Here is a 23,259-nt window from a genome sequence, read left to right on the forward strand (position 1 = left end):
ATGTTTGAGTGCATATTGTGTTTGTGAATTTGTGTGTTTTGTCACAGAAACTATTGGTTGGTTGAATCTCTGCTCTCGGGGGGAGATTGCTCACCAAGATGCAGGCACTTGATTGAAGCAGTTCCAGAAAGGTTGATATTTCTGGGACAACATATTTCAATCTTACTCCCATCTGTTTTCTCATATGAAAAATGTTCACAATATTATATACACTAAGATTGATATGTCTGAGAAACTACAAGATATACTTAAGTGGTGGTCCAGCAGGGGTTGATATTTCTGAGACTAAGTTTGTCACATTACTATCCTGTGTTAGGCCAGATGAAAAATGGTCAACATTCTTTCTGCACTGACTGTTTGAGAAATTTTAAGTGACACATGAGTTCTAATTTAACCGTTTTTATTTCAACAATGTTGAAGATTGCTGTTACTTCCTTTTTTAGTTGTTGACCCTGCACCCACATGTTTCGCGTGGTAGCTTCAAACTTGTAAGTGACTTCATCGAAGATGAATATCCTTCAACTAAGAATGTACTGGAATAGAAGCCCTCAAAGAAGTTAATATCACTCATCCATCACCTACAGGGTGGTAGAAGATCAGCCCCAGACAGCTCCAGCTTCCCAATATCTTCCACCACAAACAGAAGGATCACAAATGCAGGTAAGGCCCCTGATGCCAGAAGGACTAGATTTCCCTTTCCAACTTTAACCATGTGCTCTATTGGATAAACATGGATGCTTGCAGAATTTTAAAACCAATACAGAAAAGTTGGGCATGGTGACAGGGATGGGGCATGTTTTTTTCACAGATGGGTAGATCAGAATTCATTATCACCAAATTAATGCAAAATGATGTTATAGCTTTGGTCCTGGTTTCAGACAGATAAGATCGTACACTATTAGTGGTACTGGTCTCCAACTGCAAATCATTCCCCTATCTGTTTACTTTACAGAATAAAATATATTGGGTGACCCAGGAGGTTCATGCCCATGTATAAGTGCTCAGGACCTGAAACATACATACAGGTCCTACAAGCTGTCTAATCTTGCAGCTTTCAATGTACATAACACGTTATCCTGCTTTTTTTAGAGCACGAAGATCATTATTTAATAGAACCATTCTTGGGTATTGGTGAACCTAGGATGGCTATAAAACTGTATGTACAATTTAGGTTTGGAACATTGCCTCTTCATGCATTCATACCGTGCTGGTCAGGAGCAGATAAACCAAAGCACAAGAGCTGCCCTAGCTGTGGGCATGAAAATGAATCAGTGCCCCGGTTGTGTTTTTTCTTGCTCTAGTTATAGCATACCTAGGTCGAAATGTTTAGTTCCCATTTGTAGGAACCTGGGCACTAGAAACCAAGAGAGGATCCTTAGGATTTTGCAAACGAACCCAGCCCCCCACATTTTTTGGCAGTTTCAAGATTTTTTATTGAGTTTCTGTTTTTTAATAATGCGTAATATTCCTATATAATTGGGGCTACTTTTTTAATTGGTGCTAGGGAGTATAAACGTATGATCAATTGTATTATGTTCTTTAACTAGACTTTGCTTGTTTTTAGCTAATGAATGTCTTAATCTTTGACAGTTTATATGTTAAGTTATTTATATATTTATTTTATTTATAAAGGAGTTTTGTATAGCGCTAGCCTGACCCGAGGGTATTGGAGCACTTATGTGTATCTTTTAATATGATGACAGTAAAATATAAGATAATTCCTCATCCATGTTCTAGGAGTCAAACTATTCCCTTCAGAATTGCTCCCTCATTTGAAAAGTAAAAATGTTGACCATCTCACTATAAAAGACTTTTGTTTGATGCCGAGATGGAAAGAGGGTCACATACTTTTCCCTGTCTTCCTTACTACTCTTTCTGCTGAAGAAAGTATACCTTTTGTAACAGACGCAGTGGGCCATTCATTTCTAGAAGGTTGACCATGTGGCTTAGTGACCACTGTCACCATGTTTTGGAGGAGCCTATGAGGGTATTGCTTTCTCAAAGTACAACCACGGCGATAAGCATCAGTTTGTTATACTCCTGGAGAAGTGCTAGATGTACCCTGCCACACAATTATTTCTGCTGCAGAGAGGTGAATTCCTGAGGGATTAACAGGTGTCGCTACTCATTCAGGGGTAATGTAAGCTATTTCACAATTGGTATGGGTAAGGTTTCTGTAGAAGATCGTAAGGACCTTTACTCTTTTATGTCTCAGAACCTAAGCATTTATTTATTTTTCATACCTGCACTGATCTCTTGCGTAAAGTGACAGAAGTTAGAACACACAAAAAATTGTCATGTTTAATTGCCATTGTACCTACTAGGTATGATAATTTTCTGAAATGCATGCTAATTTACTTAGGGCTACAGACAATGCACACACAAATATCAGAGAAAATGGTGCACGACTGAGAAAACTCGAAGTATATAAAATACCTCTTAAGTAGAAAAGGAGAACAATTGGGAGGACACATCAAGCTAACACAAAAGGTATGGAAAAATGCAGGCAACATGTACTGAACTTAATGTTATGAAAATTGATGAGGAGTAAGATGAAGTCCAGCATGGTTAAAATCCCTTTTCATAAAGGAATAAGGCCTAGGATTAATCTCGGTTCACCCAAAATACCTTACATTTGATGATTTTGTGAATAAGCTGAAAGCATTTTGGAATCCACCAATATTGCACTCAGATGTCTAAGTAAATGGGTGTAGAGGGGGTTTAATTTGTTTTAAAAACACAATCAGGATAATACCACTCGGCTCAAATACACTTTGATGGTGAAAGAAAATAATTTTTCACCTTTTAGATTTAGTAAGCCAGTATACTTGAATTATCTTGCCCAAAGTGATAAATACATTTTACAGATTTTTGTTAAAATGTGCAAAACTACTACAGCTGTAAGAGTAAGAGAACAGAGAAAACTGAAATTGAAAGATGATATTGTATCGTCCAGACTCAATATGGGGTGATATAATACAACATTCCTAGTTTTTCTCTCAAAGGACCTGGTAAAACTGGGATGCTAACCAATCCAGACCAGGAAAAATCAGGCATAACATTGAACTGTCCCTGTGAAGATTCACATGCAGAACTGAAAAAGTGCCTTTTCAACATCACTTACTCTCTGATATATTAGGAATGTGTTACTAGGGATGCCACAAAAGTACAATACCCCATAGTTTATAATAACTGTCTATGAGATGTTTTAGCTCATAGCATTTATATCAAGGGTGGGGGGAGGTAGTAGGAGCTATGATCCATTCAGCTTCCTTGTAATTAGTCAAAATGAATGGGGAGTGAATCACTTGTACCTGCAACCAGGGTCCGTGAGTTCTAGCCGTCAATATTTAAAAACCCCTCATTCACGTAGACAGGTCGTAGGGCGGTTTATCTTGATTCTCTGCCTTTATCAGATACGTGACATCATCATCATTGGGTTTCTTTTTTCATGTTTCCTCCACCTGGAGGAAACCACTGGTTATTTCAGTAGTAATCAGTGATAAGGGAAAAGTGAAAGGGCTCAAGTGAAGTGGGTTTGTTAAAAAATGATCCTCATACTACCTAAACTGCAACTTTATTCAGTTTGAAGCATGGGGAAGGTTAAAAAACAGTGTTGTGCATAAAGGACCTTTTATGAGTCCACTGCACTCATTAGTCCAGATAGGTGGTTGACCTGTTGACCTGTTTCTGCCTATCAGGGGGCTTTCTTCAGGACCTAGAGATCGATGTAGGAAATGGGTAATGTCCAATTCCTTTGTGAATAATCAGAGAATTGTGTATCTGAATATAAGGTCAGTAGTACCTAAAGTGTGAATAGAAGAAACACATGGAGACAAAAACAGGGAGTGATTCTAGATACTGGTTAAAACAGTTTAAAAACAGTCTCATGATGATGGTTATGTTGTTCAACTTGAACATGTCATTGGGAATATAAGCAAATAAGAAAAATGGCAATTCTTTATAAACTACAGATACCACAGTAGGAAAACCACAATAGAAAAACGATGTTCGTGTCTTTACTTGGTATGAACCTGAGAGCACTATGTAACCATTAATCAAATTGGTTCAAGAGGTGGCGCGTAGTGTCCCTCATTAATAGAAGTGGAACATGTATAAGTGTGATATTTTGTTTGGTGCGCTTCTGTTTGAGCAAAGTCATTTAGTAAAAATTTGGTGAAATTGTGAAATGGTTAGTATCATAACCTAGTGTGTTATGTGTTAGGCGTTGGGCTCAAAATGGTAAAGATATGTTTAAACTCAGGTGTTCAAGTGCCGATTCACGGGGGAATGTGGGTATCACGTCGGCTATCAGTATGACATTACAGTGCTCGGTTGTGGCAATACGATGTTAGACAGTGTTGCGTTCCACGTTAGCCGTCAGTGATTACCACGCTTGGTTGATCAATCTTAGCGATGCTCTGGAACCAGTTCATGCAACCAAAAACATTCACAAACATTCACCAGTGCATGAGTTGTTAACGTGCAACTATTGCGTGAGACACATAATTTAAAAGCCGAAACAGAGTGCATATATTTAGAACATTTAACATTGCGCAAGTAATCAAAACGCAAGTTAAATATGAGGCGCATACCTTGAAAGTCCTAATTAGGGCTTCATCGGGAAACTGGCGGCGCAGAGCACTGCTGAAAGGTTTAAAAGGGGTACAAGTTAAATGTTATAAGGGGGTGATACGATACATGTACTCCGGCAGTAGTGGAGTCGTCCGGCTCTTCATACCGAGTTTGGCAGGCTTGCACGACTTGTGCTGACGCTTCTTTCCAGGATCCCGGGTGGCTCGAGAGTTGTAGTGAACAGCCATTAAGTGTCAGAGAATCAGTTACTAGTGGATATAGACTACAGAAAAATGACTACTGATTAAATTGAAAAGTCATAATATTAGTTCTAAATTAGTGGGCAAGAACAGTTATTTGTTTGTAATAATTACGGAGTGGGTCATAATCAGATTGTATGTTTTTTATTATTTGGCGATCATTGGTTTCTTAACTTTTTTAGGATTTATTTAATGCTGAGCCAGGGAATATTATCATTTAGGAATCTGTCTTCAAGTGGTGTACCCATCTTTGCTCTTTCTCAAAAAGTATTTTTTCTGCATAATGGGTAGTTTTGGTTAGTGTTTCAATGACAACCCAACGTAGGTCATCAATGGTGTGTTGTTGCTCAATATAGTGGTTACTCATTTGGTCGTTCCTCTTTTACACTTTATATTACTCCTGTGTTTACAAATCCTTTGTTTTATTTTGCGACAAGTCATTCCAATGTACCCGAGTTTGCAGGGACATGTAATCATGTAGACAACATGTGTCGAATTACAGTTAGTGTGTTGCCTAATTGTCCACTTTAGCTAAGGTGTTAGTTGGATGGATTTCGTGGTGTTGGTCAGTTTGCATACCGAGCAGTGTCCATAAGGGTAGGGGCCAGTGACTGGTTGCATAGTCCATATTGTGCTGGTGGTTTCACTCACTTTTGGCTTTTGGGGTCGTGTGTGCACCAGAATATCTTTGAAATTCCTAGTTCTTCTAAAGGCGAATCTTGGTTCTAATGAGCCTGATGTTAGTATTCCCCAGTTTTTGTTTATCGTCTTCTTTACTGCGTTGCTCGCTATACTATATGTAGTGACGCAGGTCAATGTGTTCTGTGCAGGGGTTTTAGATGTTGTTTCGAGGAGACTCTCTCTTGGTTGGTTTTTTGCCCTCTTTTGGTATTTCACCACTGTTTTAGCTGGGTAATCTCATCTGGATAGTTTTGAGCAGAGATCTTTTGCTTGCGTCTTGTAATCTGTCAGTTCACTACAGTTTCTTTTGAGGCAAAGAAACTGGCTGCAAGGTAGATTGTCTCGGAGTGGGTGAGGATGGAAGCTATTGTAGGAGAGTAAGCTGTTCTTGGGCGCAGGTTTAAAGAAGGTCTTGGTTTTGATAATGTTATCCTCCACGTAGATGGTTAGGTCTAGAAAATCCAATTGTTTCTTGTCAGCGATGTAGGTGAATTTCAGGCATTGGTCCTGTGTATTGATCCAGTAATGAAAACTGTGTAAACTTTCTTCAGTGCCTTCCCAAATCACAATGACATCTTCGATATACCGCTTCCAGAATCGTATTTTAGTCAGGTAGAGGTTGTTTTCGTTCTGTATGAATGTTTTCTCGAAACTACTCACATAAAGCCCGCCACACTAGTGGCAAATGTTCTTCCCATGGATGTTCCGTGGCATTGTTGGTACATTGTCCCGTTGTACTCAAAGTAATTTTCTGTAAGAGCGAGTTAGCAACATTCCAGGACAAAGTGTTTGGGTGTCTGATGATCCCAGTTTTGGTCAAAAAGTTGTTCCTCCAGTGTCTCCATTGTTTTCTGTTGGGGTAAACTTGTATATAGGTTCTCCACGTCTAATTTGATCAGGAGCATGGTGTCGTTTGAGAAATTTTCTTCCTTCAGGAGATTAAGACGATCACGAGTATCCTTAAGGTAGGTTGGTGTCTTTTGTACCATGGGTCTCAGGTATTGATCAGCAAATTGGAAAAGTGGTTCAAGGACCGACCCTATATCTAGCCTGACACAGAAGGGCGGCCCGGTGGTGGTCTCCTTGTCTTGTGTAGTTTTGGGAGTGAGTAGAAGTACGGTACTTATAGTGGCCTCTGGGTACACAATGCTCCATGCATCTTCCTTCAAGACTTAGCATTCCGAAAAGACTGGTCGGCCATTTCCTGGAAATGCACCAGAGACTATCTAGTTCTGATTATTAAAACCGCAACAAGACTAACAGAAGCCCTGACAATCAAAATACAACTTAGTGACGCAAATCTGAAAAATATGGTACACATCACTGTCCATACAAAAATATTAGAGGAAATCAATTGCGAAATTAATGTGTCTCACGAAATACTTGCACGTTAACAACTCCCGCACTGTTGAATGTTTGTGAATGTTTTTGGGTGCATGAACTGGTTCCAGAGCATCGCTAAGATTGAACAACCAAGCGCGGTAATCACTGACTGTCTAACATCGTATTGCCACAACTGAGCACTGTAATACCATACTGATAGCTGACGCGATACCCACATTCCCCCGTGAATCGGCACCTGAATGCCAGAGTTTAAACATATCTGTACCATTTTAAGCCCAACGCCTAACACATAACACACTAGGTCATGATACTTACCATTTCACCAAATTTTTACTAAATGACTTTGCTTAAACAGAAGCGCACCAAACAAAATATCACTGTTATACATGTTCCACTTCTACTAATGAGGGACACTACGCACCACCTCTTGAACCAATTTGATAAACGGTTACACAGTGCTCTCAGGATCATATCAAGTAAAGACACGATCATTGTTTTTCTATTGTGGTTTTCCTACTGTGGTATCTGTAGTTTATAAAGAATTGCCATTTTTCTTATTTGCTTATATTCCCAATGACATGTTCAAGTTGAACAACATACCCATCATCATGAGAGTGTTGTAAACTGTTTTTAACCAGTATCTAGAATCACCCCCTGTTTTTGTCTCCATCTGTTTCTTCTATTCACACTTTTGGTACTACTGACCTTATATACAGATACATAATTCTCTGATTATTCACAAAGGAATTGTACATTACCCATTTCCTACATTGATCTCTAGGTCCTGAAGAAAGCCCCCTGACCCTTTCAAGGCGCCCAAAGGGGCTGAAACATGTCGACCACCTATCTGGACTAATGAGTGCAGTGGACTCATAAAAGGTCCTTTATGCACAACACTGTTTTTTAACCTTCCCTATGCTCCGAACTGAATAAAGTTTAAGTAGTATGAGGATAATTTTTTTAACCAACCCACTCCACTCGAGCCCGTTCACTTTTCCCTCATCACTGATCACTACTAAAAATAACCAGTGATTCCCTCCAGGTGGAAGAAGCATGAAAAAAAGAAACCCAATGATGATGCTGTATCTGATAAAGGCGGAGAATCAAGATAAACCGCCCTACGACCTGTCTACGTGAATGAGGGTTTTTTAAGTATTGACGGCTAGAACTCCCGGACCCTGGTTGCTGATACAAGTGATCCATTCCCCATTGAACGATCGCCACCGCCCGGCCGGCGGTGGCGATCGTTCCACCATGGCAATGAGATTTCCCCATCGCCATATTAGGATGGCGGTGGGTATCGCGGCAGATGCAAAGTCTGTCCACGGCTTTTCCGCTGGTGGCAATCTTGACAACTGCCTGGCGGGCAGAGCAGGGCCACTAATATGGTGGATGTGCCTGGCAGGTACCGTCCACCATATTAGGATGTGGGACAAGAAAGGCCTTTCCATGGCAGCGACGCTGCCATAGAAAGGCTGGCTGGGATTGGTTTTGCAGGCCTTTGAGGGCCCCCTGTGTCTGGGGGAGGTGGGGTGCACTTGGGGGGTACCTATGGTACCCCCCCACATTTCACTGCATCAAGTGGCAGGCACCATGTGGTGCCTGCTATGTGGTGCAGTGAAATGCCAGACGTGCGATTTTAACATTGCAGCGGGTGCTGCTTTCAGCAGCACCCGCCGCAATGTTAAAATGCAGAATGCGACCGCCATGGTGGCAGTCGCATCCTAATTTACAGTGCGGGAACGCCACATGTCTGGCCACCGGTCCCAAAACCGCGGGGATGGCGGGTTGACTCAGTTCCGCCTGCCATCCTAATGAGCCCCTAAATTACGCAAATCAGATTATTTACCAAACAATTTTCCTGAGAAAAATTTCAGCATGTTTAACCTACTGAAATTTACCAAGCGAAAAAGCAGGAGTACGTTGCTTATCGCTAGTGGTTAATTTGTAAAACAGTAAGTGCCAGGGTTCTTGTCAGGAGGACAGGGCAGCTTGCACCATCCATTGCTTCTGCCAGCGCTGCCAATTACAGTAGCAACACAACTGCTCCAAGTGTGACAATTTATGCTAATCAAGGCCCCCAAATCTATAAGAATGGCTTGGATGGCACGTATTAGTGATTGTTAATGTATATTAAATGAACAAACAGCGGTTGTACTCATAGCCAAATTTGGCAGACAATCCCACCGTCTGTCAGACTGTCTCAAGCACCGGTGCTAAGAATTGAGGACCTCATTTATGAGGCCCTAGCAGCACATTTGTGCTGCCGGAGTATCACTTTTTTTACCTTCTGGTAGTGCAATGTGCCGCAGCATATTTACAAGTTCATGCAAAGCCACTTTGCGTGGCTTTTCGTGGCCTTGTAAATATGTGTCCCTTTCATGCAGAACACTGCATGAAAGGCAGGGCCATACTGATTGTAGCGGGCACTGGGCGTTTTTCCGGTAGGCCGGAGGGGTGGGGGACAGTTTTGTACCTGTGGGGGCCAGCTTTGCCACAGGGCTGAAATATCAACCCCCTACACAAAAGCGGGAGCGGTGCTTCTCACTAGCACACCCTATATGCTTCCTCAGCTCCTGGGCCTGGCTGAGCAGCAATCTGCCAGGGCTGGTTGCTGTTTTCAGGCGGCCATAGTGAAAAGGGTGTTGCTGTGGAAAGTGAAGCATTCCCAGATTTACGAGGAATCGCAAACCTAGGAATGCAACAGATTCTAATGCAACACCAGGGGTGGTGTCAGGGAGGCACAGTAAGGAGAAATATCCTCATTTCGCCTTAATTTTTTCTTCTTTATATATGTGCTGCATTCTGACTTCTTGTGATTGTTTTTGTACAGGAAGGTGTCCGTTCCTGCACTAAAACAATCACCCTTGCAATGCAGACACCCTTGCACCATGGCGCAAGGGTGCCTGCATTGGCATATGGCAGCCCATCGTATGCCAGCGCATGGGAAAAGGACGTGAATGCGCCGTAACTCATCGATACGACACATTCCTTTTCTTATGAGGCAGGGCAGCCCGCAAGATTCCTTGCAGCACTGCTCTGCACCAAAACCTCGGAAAGCGCTCAGCGCCCGTTACTCTGTCCATTTCAAGCAGGACAATGGACCAAACATAAGGTATTCAAGAGCTCAATTGCTGGATCTGAATCCGGCAGAGGGGGAACAAAATGTAAGGACAACTCTGTGTTTTCTAAACCGGCCACAACACTACACATTTGTTCCAACTGCCATAGCACTCTTCCCCGGGTTCTCTACCAGGGAGTTAGATCCAGTGGACCTTTTGAGGTATCCACAGGGACTGATAAAACAAAACTCAAGGAATATGTGCTAAAGTGTCTACTGGTAAACACCAGATCCTTAGTAAAGCATAGTTTTGAGAGTCGCAGGTTCCTAGTGGAGCAAGACATTAAGGCCCACATGCATCAAAGAAAAAAACGGTCGCAAACGGGCAGATTCTCAGAATCTGCCCCTTTGCGACCGGTATTTTTGCATTTGGGATGCATCATCCCAAATGCAAAAATCGCAATTTAAGTAATCTCTACATTGCGATTACTTAAATTGCGATTGCATTTAAGGAATCTCAAATTGAGATTCCTTAAATGCAATGCATTAAAGTAAAAATAATAGCGATTTTGCTAATAGGGGGAGCAAATTACCATGAAGTTGAACTTCATGGTAATTTGCAAAAACTTTGAAAAATGCACTAAAGTACATTTTTCAAAGTTCCACTTTACACACACACATGCCTTTGGGGCATGTGTGTGTGTGCAAGATGTACTCATATGCAGATTTCAGGGGTGCAACAGGGTGTCCTTTTGACACCCTGGCACCCTTGATATTGCATGAGCAATTTGCGAATCTCTAATTGAGAATCGCAAATTGAGAATGTCTTCCCATTCATTCCTATGGGCCTCTAGGCCCATAGGAATGAATGGGGAGGTATTCCTTAATTGCGACTCGCAATTTGCGAGTCGCAATTAAGGAATGTTTAGAAATCGCTTTTTTGTAAGCGATTTCTACATGCATAGCCTTTTTCTTATTAGCGAATCCTTATTTTTAGCTAATAAGGAATCGCTAATGGCATTGTTGATGCATGTGCCAGAAAATTGGCATTCATCACATAAACATGGATGGATGAGGCCTCAGGGCCAGACCAAGTTAAGGCCACTCCGCCTGGTTTTCTGTGTTATACCCTAAACATGCCAACCGGGAGAGGAGGGGGCAAGCAATAATATATCACAATACTATTAAGATCGCATTTCAGAGAGTCAATAATACGGCCTGTGAAATGCTTTCATTCAATGTTGGCCTATCGCCCCATCATTCCTTGAAGGGTATTCTAATATACTGACTACCGGGGTCTAGAACCTCATTTTTAACCTCGCTTGGGATTTTACTAGAAGAAGGGCTCTGTTCCGATTAATTTACCATTCTGGGGGACTTTAATTTCTATCTGGAATCCCCCATGGATCCTGATACCAGAGCCCTGCTAGATATGATGGGCAGCGCTGATCTGGTTCAACTTGTGAATGATCCCACTCATAAGGCAGGGCACACTTTGGATGGGGTTTTCTCTAACCATCCACATCTAACTTGCACGGGAACGATGCCTTTGGTCTGGACTGACCATGCAGGAATTTTATTTGAAGTAACCATCCCAGTCGACCACCATAAATCCCGTTTTGTTTTTAAATCAGATAAAGAATAGGGCCTGTAACAGAGTGGTGGGGACCGAACTGCAAGAACTGCTTAGTACCACCTTACATCCACTGCCCACAAGGGTGGAGGATGCCACCAGATGTTATACTCAATGGGTCGAGACAGCCTGCAAAACGTTAGCCCCGGCAAAACACGTGCATCCCAAACGACATATACCAACTGAAATCTGGTACTCAGAGGATCTCAAAAACTAATAAGTAAGTGATTAGAACTCAACTGGTGGAAAAAATACACTGAAGTTGAGAAAGAAGTCTATAAACAAAGTCTTGTCGTCTACAAACATTCCTTATTTAACACAAAAAAAATTTTCTTCATAAATCAAATCAACTTAGCAAAAAAAATCCTCTAAAGACCTGTTTAAAACAGTATCTAAGCTGACCACCCCAAGCCTACTCAAGATCGAATCAAGTCAAGAATTGAGTGCAGAAATTGCTAGGTTCTTCCAGAACAAGGTGGAAGTCATTTTTTCAGCCTTCAACCAACTCCCTTAAGGAGGTATAGGAAACCCAATAACGGAAGCTAAGCCAGCAATAGGTGCCTGCCCCATACTTGAGAAATTTGTCCCACTTTGCATGAATGATACAAAAATTCTTCTGGGCTCAATTAAGTCAGGATCTCCTTATGACCCCTGTCCAGTGCCAGTGGCCAACCTAGCCCTGGAACCTATTGCTACCGCACTGACATCAGTATTCAATGCCATGTTCGAATCCAGAGATTTCCCTAGTATTTGGAAGATGGCCTCAATAATCCATTTACAAAAAAAACACAGCCTAGATCCGATGCATCCAAATAACCTTAGGCCGATCTCTCGCCTCCCACTGCCAGCGAAGGGGGTTGAGAAAGAAATGAACTCCCAGCTGAGTGCCTTTTGTTACGAGAATAAGCTATTGGATCCCACTCAGTACGGTTTTAGGGCAGGGCACAGTACTGAGTCTGCCTTGACAAAATCAACGGAAGAAATTAGGAAAGCCCTGGACCAAGGAGGTGAGGCTGCCCTCATTATGCTGGACTTATCTGCGGCCTTCGACACGGTCCATCATGATCTCCTGATGGACCGTTTGTCGGAGTGTGGAGTCGAGGGCAAGGCATGGATGCTGTTAAAAGCTTTTTTTAACTGACAGAACACAAATGGTATCCCTAGGGAAATTCTACTCTAAACCTTTTTCTTTGCCATGTGGAGTGCCGCAGGGGTCGTCCCTTAGCCCTGCCCTCTTTAATGTTTATGTGGCGCCTTTGGCCCCCTTGATCATATCCCATGGTTTTGGTCTTACTTCATATGCAGATGACACAAATTGTAGTGTGACTGCTACCAGGACAAGGAGTAGGGATGAGCAAGAAGTTTCACGACTGCATGGAAGCAGTCAAAGCTTGGATGCACAGAACTGCCTAAAATTAAACTCAGGCAAAACTGAGATCCTCATGTTTGGAAAAAAGGCCACCTTCTGGACCCCGGACTAGTGGGCATCAGATCTGGGCACCCTCCCTTCTATAACCTACGAGGAAGGCAAAAAATCTGGGTTGATAGACTGAGATTTGAGGACCAGATAAACGCCACAACATCGGCCACCTTTCACTCCCTTAAACTAGTTAAAAAGGTCAAACCTTTTCTGCCAGAAGACAGTCTATGAACGTTCGTCACACCCCTTATTTTATCATGGCTGGATTACTGCAATGGGCTCTACCTGAATATCCAAGAGCAGCACCTAAATAAACTGCAGATCCTGCAAAATGCGGCAGCAAGGCTTGTGACTGGTACCCCAAAATCTGTATCTCTCACCAAGAAAATTAAAAGACTTCACTGGCTGCCCATCAGGAAACGGGTGCACTTTAAGTCTCTATGTAGTGTCTTCAAGGCGCTACAGGGCCAGGGTCCTCAATTCTTGATTCACCAGTTTCAATGGTACACTCCTAAAAGAACTTTACGCTCACTAGGAACCAAACAATTGAGCGTACCACCCATGAAGAAAGCTATGTCGGGGGGAGAAGTTTTATTACAGGCGCAGCCAAAGCCTGGAATGCCCTCCCTTGGAATCTGAGGAATTTCACTGACATCCTAGCATTCAGAAAAGAACTTAAGACCTGGATATTTAACTTACAGAATCTACCAGTTACATTTTCCTCACAGCCTTGATCTTAGCAGAGTGAGCTACCAGCGCCAGGACACCCTCTGGTAACCGTTGAGCTCTATAAATATAATTAACATAACATAATAAATGAGGCCCTAAGTCTTGAGCACTGGAAACCATCAGTTCATATTAAGCACTGCTTATAGCACAAATCATAATTGTGATATGGGAGGAAAATGTATTTAACATATATATCACAATTAACTGGGCTAGCTCTAATCAGAGCAAAAGAAATCAAATATCTTGACAGTAAAATAGGATAACTGAATTACTTTGCTATCAATTAAGTTCATCTATAATCTTAACTGTTCACTTTACTGCAGAACCCGGTGCAGCTGGAAGGTTTGTTGATAATTCTGGTTTAGAGTATCCTCCTGAACTAAAATTGATCAACAATATTTGACGTGTTCCCAAATGTCTCTTTTATACTACAATACATAAATGTGCTCTTACCTCTACATTCTACAAAATCACTGCTCCACTGTCCACTTGATGTACAGTAGACTTCATTCGGTACAGGTCTTGCTAGCGGGGAATCACACTCAAATCTTAAGACGTGGCCAGCAGACATTTCATCATCAATATTATGTGTTCCGGTTGCAATAATTTTGCCATTTTCAGGTGCTGGGAATTGTACACATTTTCTAGCTGCAAAATAATGAACATTTTGTTTTAGATTTATACATTTTGCTAAATACCAGAATTCTTTTTTTAAAGAATACACTGCATTATATTTAAAAGGCTCGTTATTGCCAAACTTTGCATTACTCAGTTTCTGTGTACTATCTGGACTTGATCAGTCCTTAATGCTGTGATGTATTTTAGAGCTGTACTATCTAAACTCATGTTCTAATTAGCATAAAGGGCCCGATATACTAATTACTTTTGCATTCTCAAAACCCTGTGATCCTCAAAATCACTGTATTGTCGAATGCAAAGGTTAAATAGGTAAAGGTCTCAACCATGTTTGAGTTCCAATTCTAATAAGAAGGGGCATGAAGGTGGCGTCGCCTCCGAATTGTGAGTTATAATGCGATGCAGTAATAGCTAGCGAATGCATTTGTGGTCTCAACCCTGGGGTGTGTGTGTGTATATATATATATATATATATATATATTTATATATATATATATATCCACAATTGCAGGTTAGCCCCAAGGAGTGAACCACCAGAAGATCATAATTCACAGCATTTATTGAAAACTTGCAAGTAGGCAGTCAACAGCACTCTGGCATCGATAAAATCAAAGCGCCAAACGCGTTTCAGGAGTTCCATTCTTCCCTTCATCAGTGGCAAATTATGACGGAAAAGGGCAGTCTATTCTCGCGCACTTTATATTCCAGATTACCTGCCCCAGTGGGCGTGGCTTTCCTCTAAGCCTTCTGGTAGCTGTAGTGCGCTGAGGTAATCCCAAGTGGGTGCGCTCTTCTCCCTCATAAATAAAACACAAAGTTATTACCCAAGTGGGTTCGTGCACTGGTCAGTCGACATGTCTGCCCCGCTTTGCAGAGATCAATGTGAACATCAGCTGACTCCTGTCCTGCACAGGCGCCAACTCCTTCGTCCCGTAGATTGTAGCACCGATATGGCGCCGACACGGACCTGCTCTTCAAGCAGTGGGTTCAACTCCACGGCTGGGCAACAGCCGTAATACATCCACAATTGCAGGTTAGCCCCAAGGAGTGAACCACCACAAGATCATAATTCAGGGCATTTATTGAAAACTTGCAAGTAGGCAGTCAACAGCACTCAGGCATCGATAAAATCAAAGCGCCAAACGCGTTTCAGGAGTTCCATTCTTCCCTTCATCAGAGTCGGTACTGGGAGGCAGGATGACGACGCCTGGCTAGTGCTGTCATGATGTTCGTATTTTGGCAGCTGAAAAGCGGGGCAGACTTTGCAGCTAATACTGTCACCAACCCACCAGGGTATGAATTTTGCCGATTTTAGTGTGCACAGAGCAGACCCACATGGGGAAAATCTTGACGGACTACGGGGACCAGAAGGCCATGAGGATCACCACGCCCACTGTGGCAGGTACTTTGAATAAAACGTGCGCAAGATATGCTGCTCTGTTGTTTTCACTGCATAGCGCCACTGAAGAAAGGAAGTGTTGTTCCTGAAACGCGTTTGGCCATTTAAGAAGTGTTGCCAGTTTTTCTGAAAGCCTGTTTGCAAGCTGCCAAAGGGAAATAAAACGAACTTGATTATCTGCCTGTGGCTTCTCTCCTTGGGGCTAACCTGTGTTGTGGATATTGAGCGGCCTTGCCCGCCGCGGAGAGAAGCCCACTGCCGGTTTGTGGGCCCATGCTGAAGCCTACCAGGAGTCGGTACTGGGAGGCAGGATGACGACGCCTGGCCGGGGCTGTCATGATGTTCGTATTTTGGCAGCTGAAAAGCGGGGCAGACTTTGCAGCTAATACTGTCACCAACCCACCAGGGTATGAATTTTGCCGATTTTAGTGTGCACAGAGCAGACCCACATGGGGAAAATCTTGACGGACTACGGGGACCAGAAGGCCATGAGGATGGCCACGCCCACTCTGGCAGGTACTTTGAATAAAACTTGCGCAAGATATGCTGCTCTGTTGTTTTCACTGCATAGCGCCACTGAAGAAAGGAAGTGTTGTTCCTGAAACGCGTTTGGCCATTTAAGAAGTGTTGCTAGTTTTTCTGAAAGCTTGTTTGCAAGCTGCCAAAGGGAAATAAAACGAACTTGATTATCTGCCGGTGGCTTCTCTCCTTGGGGCTAACCTGTGTTGTGGATATATATATATATATATATATATATATATATATATACATATATATATATATATATATATATATGGGAGTGCGTCTTCAAACTTGTGGACAAACTTGGGGATATATATATATATATATATATATATATATATATATATATATATATATATATATATATATATATATATATATATATATATATATATATATATATATATTCACTGAAAAAACCATAGGTTTCACACATGTTATAGTTAGCTGGACATTTCACTCGTAAAAAACCATTGAAATTTCCCCGTTATAGTTAGTTCAGGTAACTATAACTCGCGCGACCGCAATCCACTGCTGATGACGTCACATATTACATCACTGTATTCACTAAGAAACTGTTAATAAGTCAGTTATACAATTAATTTTACAAATAAAAACATCCATTTAGACCAGGGGTCCTCATGGTATGGCCCGCGGGCCGCCAGCGGCCCGGCAAGCCTTCCTTGGCGGCCCGCGGACCTTGCAGACATCGTACCTGTGCAAGCACCGCCGGTTGCAGCAGCATGGAGCTATGGGGGCCGGGTGATTCTTTTAAAAGCCATTCACTTGTTAATAAGGCTTTGTTGTATTTCACCTCTTCTTAGCGCCCCTGCATCTCCCCTCTGAATGAGTGGAGATGCAGGGGCGCTAAGAAGAGATGAAATACAACAAAGCCTCATTAACAAGTGAATGGTCTTTAAAAGACCTGTGAAGTACTTGGGTGCGGCGGCTGTGTGCGTTCCAGGGAAGCTGACTCCGCGCGGGGTGAGGTGCGTCTCCTATCTCTGTTTCAAGGCACGTGTTTGACATTGAATATTGCAAACTTCCATCGTCACCAGGAAGTAGCCGTGCATTATAATCAGTGCACATATTCCGTAGTGACAAACCACCGCTTTCCGAGCCATTGCAGAGGTTGTAAAGTTTCCTCAAGCAAAATCTATCTTTGTTAATAAATTGTACAATGTTTCTAGGCCTCCTTTATGGATAAATTCATTGAATAATATCAGTAACAGAATTATTGTCATAATAAATTAAATCTTCCGAATACTGTTCATAGACAAATCTTAACGTAACCCAAACATATATATTTCATTCCTTTTAACGACTTGCTGGCATCCACGTTCATCTTCAAATGTTCATGAATGTATGTTATTTAATCCACCCTAAGGACAGCTGCTTCACGTTTCATTCGCAGTGTAAAGGAAGATATTGTAAGTGATCAGACTCCAGAATGGTTTGGTTGTTTTATTCTGCACATAATGGTTTCCTTTTTTGTATGTCAGAAAATTGTGCCAACATGTTTTTGCCTCTCGACATGCAGCTCTGCGAGAAAACTTTTGCTTCCATTGGATTAGGGCAGTTGTGGTGTTCCCAGGATTCCCTGAGCACAAGAAAAACAAAAATATCAAAAGACCATAAGTCTGCTAACTTTAAGCGGGAAATAGGGATAGTCAAGAGCGCCTCTGGGAGCAGGTGTGCCTCAGCAGTAAAGTATCCGGGATTGACATCAGGAGTTTTGGGGTGAATTTGTTTCTACGAAAACATTGTGTGCCTTGATAGTAGGCAATTCCATGAGCAAAAATTTCTCCGAATATTGTTAACCAATATTCTTCATCTTAAATATACACAAAAGAGGTAAGGTAGGGGTACAGTACAGCTTGAGCAGAATGAGTGAGCTGCAGAGCACAGGGGAGAGCCACAGATAGGAATGAGGAACTGATTGAGAGAGAGGGAGAGAGATAGAGAGAGGGAGGGAGACAGAGAGAGAGAGAGGGAAGGAGAGAGAGGGAGGGAGACAGGGAGAGAGAGGGAAGGAGAGAGAGGGAGGGGGGGAGAGGGAGGGAGAGAGAGGGAGGGAGAGAGAGAGAGGGAAGGAGGGAGACAGGGGGAGGGAGGGAGACAGGGAGGGAGACAGAGAGGGAGGTAGACAAACGCAGTGAGTGAGGCAGAGGGAGAAAGAGAGAGATAGAGGAAGAGAGAGAGATAGAGGAAGAGAGAGAGATAGAGGAAGAGATAGAGGAAGAGAGAGAGATAGAGGAAGAGAGAGAGATAGAGGAAGAGATAGAGGAAGAGAGAGAGATAGAGGAAGAGAGAGAGGGAGAGGGAGAGTGATAGAGGGAGAGTGATAGAGGGAGAGTGATAGAGGGAGAGTGATAGAGGGAGGGAGACAGAGATAGATAGATAGATAGATAGATAGATAGATAGATAGATAGATAGATAGATAGATAGATAGATAGATAGATAGATAGATAGATAGATAGATAGATAGATAGATAGATAGATAGATAGATAGATAGATAGATAGATAGATAGATAGATAGATAGATAGATAGATAGATTACCTACTGGCGGTCGCCAGTAGGTAGTTATAGTTAGGACCCCTTTTCCATAGGAAATCCGCAACATTCTATTTTGAATAACTTTGGCGCCGGTCGACGAATCCTCGCAAATTTCTCAAAATAGGTGGGGCGGTACGCTCCGCTCCTACCCTGAAAGTCTCGGGGGGATTCGTCAAGCGGGGGCTGAGATAAAAGGGGGGTCCCAAATCACGTTTTTCCCATGCATTTTTCCATAGGACCTTTAGACAGGGCTACAGCCCGAACGGCTGAACAGACATACTAGAAATTTGGCAGAGAGGTAGTCCCTAGGTGAAGGAAGTGCCTTTTGTAGGTTTGGTGTAAATCTGTTCAGTAGATTCTGAGAAAATAGCCTTTAAATCAATATATATATCTGAGCCAGCTTACGGTACGCTTACCGTGCGCTTACCGTACGCGTACGGTGGCGTGCGCGAGCGCGATTCTGATTGGCTCTTAGATCTTAGTAAACATTCGAATCGGCCGAAACCAGGAAGCGGCGGTCGCCATTTTGTGTGTTTCACTCTGAAAAAAAAGAGTGAAAACAAGAAAAGGGGGCAAGGAGGAGAGTTACAGACCCCCTTACATTTGTGAGGGGGTCAAAGAAGGACAGAAAAGTACAAAGAAAACATTTATTGATTTTTAAAAAAATCACGGGGTACGCGTACGGTAAGCGTACGGTAACAAAAAAATAAAATAAAAGAAATGTAATTCAGATTTAAGTGTTTAGATATTAGGGGGCTCTAAAAAGAGCCGTTGTGTTTATGAAGTGATTTTTTATTGGTACCTACAAGTAAGTACCGATGCAGAGTCTAAGGTTTAAGAGGAAGACTCTGTTCCCTTCATCATTGAAGTGCACACCATCTCCTCTATAAATGTCTTGCATGTCATAACGCAAGTTGTTGTGGTAAATGGCACCCATACCATAGTCACGGAGGAAAGCAGAAACAGATTTGTTGACGTGCTTTCTTGCATTGTCAATTTGCGGACAGAAATGATTGGACCAGTTCCATTTTTGCCTTTGGCATATGTTGGAAAACACAAAGGCAGTTTTAGGGAAAAGAGAAAACAGTTGTGCAAAGGTGTCCTTCATAAGCATTTCCAGACCTACCCCAGTCAAAGTGCCTAGGTCATTGCCACCACAGTGCACTATTATGAGGTCAGGGTGTTGGTTTTGCATGAAGGATTTCACCAATGGCATCAATTGGTGCCACTTTAACCCTCTCTGACCAATCCATTTAATGTCTACATTTGGCAAAGCAAGGTCTCTCACCATATCTGTTTTCTCTGCAAACTTTTCACTCCAGAAGACATAGCTGTGCCCTACAATCCACACTGTGAACATCTTCAAAGGAGATCTGGATGCACTCAGGAGGTGTAATTCAGTAGAATGGGAAAAAGAAATGAAAGACAGTTTGGAAATGGAGGCATACATATTTTTTTATAAAAAAAAAGAACTGATTGGCTGTTTCATACCATTCTACACTAAAAACTAGGCTGTATGTGTAAATTTATAGAAGCATGTTTTGTATTGGTACAGAAAAATGTGTTACCAAAGAACAGTACTATGGATTTGCTGTAAGGTTTGAAAAGTCAAGCACTCTTGCTCTGTGGAATTGAAACATTGTTTGGCGAACTTCTGACCTAACTCCACACAGCAGTGTTCCATGAGCTGTTGCTATGGTAGCAGGCAGAAGTCAAGTTGGGGGAAGGGTACTTTAAGAAAAGGGTTGGTTTTCAACCAATAGAAATGTGTGATTACATTTGAAAAAAAGGGGGAAGCACTGAGATTTGAAACTTACATGTATATGTGTGGAAAAATAGAGGGAAACTTTGCCATTTTCTGGTTCTGCTGAGAGGAGAGAGGTGTAGAGAACAGAGATCCTGGCTCTGATAATCTGCTGCTTGAGTGCCACATTTCTTTCACAGCTAACTAATTTTAAAGGTGAGTTATGAGTTTGAGAGGGGATGTATATGGTAAATTAAGAAATGAATAATAGAATTGGAATTCCTTTTGGAGAAGTTGTGTTTATTATTTTGTGTTTTGTGAGAAATTTAAATGTGAGGAACATGTAAAATAATATGGACTATTTTTTCATGATAAATTAAGGTGTACTGGTAAAAATAAGGAATACTTTAAGGGTTTGAGGTTGCAGTCAATAATGCAAATACATTCAGCATCACTAAGGCTGGTTGCCCTTGCTGGAGTGTAGGCAATCACCGAGGATACACATGGTGGTGGTCTGAAAAAGCAGTCTGGACATGTGCATTTTAAAAAATCTAAAAAGTGGATTCATAATGTGTCAGTCTGTAAAAGTGATTTTCACTTGCCAAAAAAAAAGATCAGTAAGTGTGCATTCAAATTGGCAAAGAAATTTCGTTTTGGGACTAATGTGAAAACATGACTCTGTGTGCAAATAGGAATTACAGGCAGAGATTTATTGCGTTTTGCTCTGGTGATTTCACAGTTGCATTAGTAGGAAAAAGAGGGAGCGATTTTTTTGGTGCAGAAGCAGACTCTTAGCACACACCCAGCTCCTTTCAATGTATAATCATGCACAGTATTTAGAAGCGAGTGGGGTTTTGAGGTTTCAGTCTGTAATGCAAATACATTCAGCATCACTAAGGCTGGTTGCCCTTGCTGGAGTGTAGGCAGTCACTGAGGATACACATGGTGGTGGTCTGAAAAAGCAGTCTGGACATGGGCTTTTTAAAAAAACTGAAAAGTGGTTTCATAATGTGTTAGTCTGTAAAAGTGATTATTACTTGCCAAAAAAAAAGAGCAGTAAGTGTGCATTCAAATTGGCAAAGAAATTTCGTTTAGGGACTAATGTGAAAACATGACTCTGTGGGCAAATAGGAATTACAGGCAGAGATTTATTGCGTTTTGCTCTGGTGATTTCACAGTTGCATTAGTAGGAAAAAGGGGGAGCGATTGTTTTTGGTGCAGAAGTAGACTCTTAGCACACACCCAGCTCCTTTCTATGTATAATCATGCACAGTATTTACAAGCGAGTGGGGTTTTGAGGTTTCAGTCTGTAATGCAAATACATTCAGCATCACTAAGGCTGGTTGCCCTTGCTGGAGTGTAGGCAGTCACTGAGGATACACATGGTGGTGGTCTGAAAAAGCAGTCTGGACATGGGCTTTTTAAAAAAACTGAAAAGTGGTTTCATAATGTGTTAGTCTGTAAAAGTGATTATTACTTGCCAAAAAAAAAGAGCAGTAAGTGTGCATTCAAATTGGCAAAGAAATTTCGTTTTGGGACTAATGTGAAAACATGACTCTGTGTGCAAATAGGAATTACAGGCAGAGATTTATTGCGTTTTGCTCTGGTGATTTCACAGTTGCATTAGTAGGAAAAAGGGGGAGCGATTTTTTTGGTGCAGAAGCAGACTCTTAGCACATACCCAGCTCCTTTCAATGTATAATCATGCACAGTATTTAGAAGCGAGTGGGGTTTTGAGGTTTCAGTCTGTAATGCAAAAACATTCAGCATCACTAAGGCTGGTTGCCCTTGCTGGAGTGTAGGCAGTCACCGAGGATACACATGGTGGTGGTCTGAAAAAGCAGTCTGCACATGGGCTTTTTAAAAAAAATCTGAAAAGTGGTTTCATAATGTGTCAGTCTGTAAAAGTGATTTTCACTTGCCAAAAAAAAAGAGCAGTAAGTGTGCATTCAAATTGGCAAAGAAATTTCGTTTTGGGACTAATGTGAAAACATGACTCTGTGTGCAAATAGGAATTACAGGCAGAGATTTATTGCGTTTTGCTCTGGTGATTTCACAGTTGCATTAGTAGGAAAAAGGGGGAGCGATTTTTTTGGTGCAGAAGCAGACTCTTAGCACACACCCAGCTCCTTTCAATGTATAATCATGCACAGTATTTAGAAGCGAGTGGGGTTTTGAGGTTTCAGTCTGTAATGCAAATACATTCAGCATCACTAAGGCTGGTTGCCCTTGCTGGAGTGTAGGCAGTCACCGAGGATACACATGGTGGTGGTCTGAAAAAGCAGTCTGCACATGGGCTTTTTAAAAAAAAACTGAAAAGTGGTTTCATAATGTGTCAGTCTGTAAAAGTGGTTTTCACTTGCCAAAAAAAAAGAGCAGTAAGTGTGCATTCAAATTGGCAAAGAAATTTCGTTTTGGGACTAATGTGAAAACATGACTCTGTGTGCAAATAGGAATTACAGGCAGAGATTTATTGCGTTTTGCTCTGGTGATTTCACAGTTGCATTAGTAGGAAAAAGGGGGAGCGACTTTTTTGGTGCAGAAGCAGACTCTTAGCACACACCCAGCTCCTTTCAATGTATAATCATGCACAGTATTTAGAAGCGAGTGGGGTTTTGAGGTTTCAGTCTGTAATGCAAAAACATTCAGCATCACTAAGGCTGGTTGCCCTTGCTGGAGTGTAGGCAGTCACCGAGG

The 23,259-nt window shown here is 42.0% G+C and overlaps 1 protein-coding gene across 2 annotated transcripts in view; it reads right to left on the reverse strand.

Annotated features, from left to right (window-relative positions):
- Window positions 1-23,259, reverse strand: part of LOC146833911 (complement factor H-like) — a 601,647-nt gene that overhangs the window by 466,961 nt on the left and 111,427 nt on the right. For both annotated transcript variants that reach the window (XM_085601821.1, XM_085601820.1), the window contains exon 5: window positions 14,157-14,351. In XM_085601821.1, the coding sequence (XP_085457947.1) occupies window positions 14,157-14,351 (195 nt within the window). The remainder of the gene's footprint in view (window positions 1-14,156; window positions 14,352-23,259) is intronic.

The sequence above is a fragment of the Triturus cristatus genome, chromosome 4_2, assembly GCF_964204655.1.
Source record: "Triturus cristatus chromosome 4_2, aTriCri1.1, whole genome shotgun sequence".
Taxonomy (NCBI): domain Eukaryota; kingdom Metazoa; phylum Chordata; class Amphibia; order Caudata; family Salamandridae; genus Triturus; species Triturus cristatus.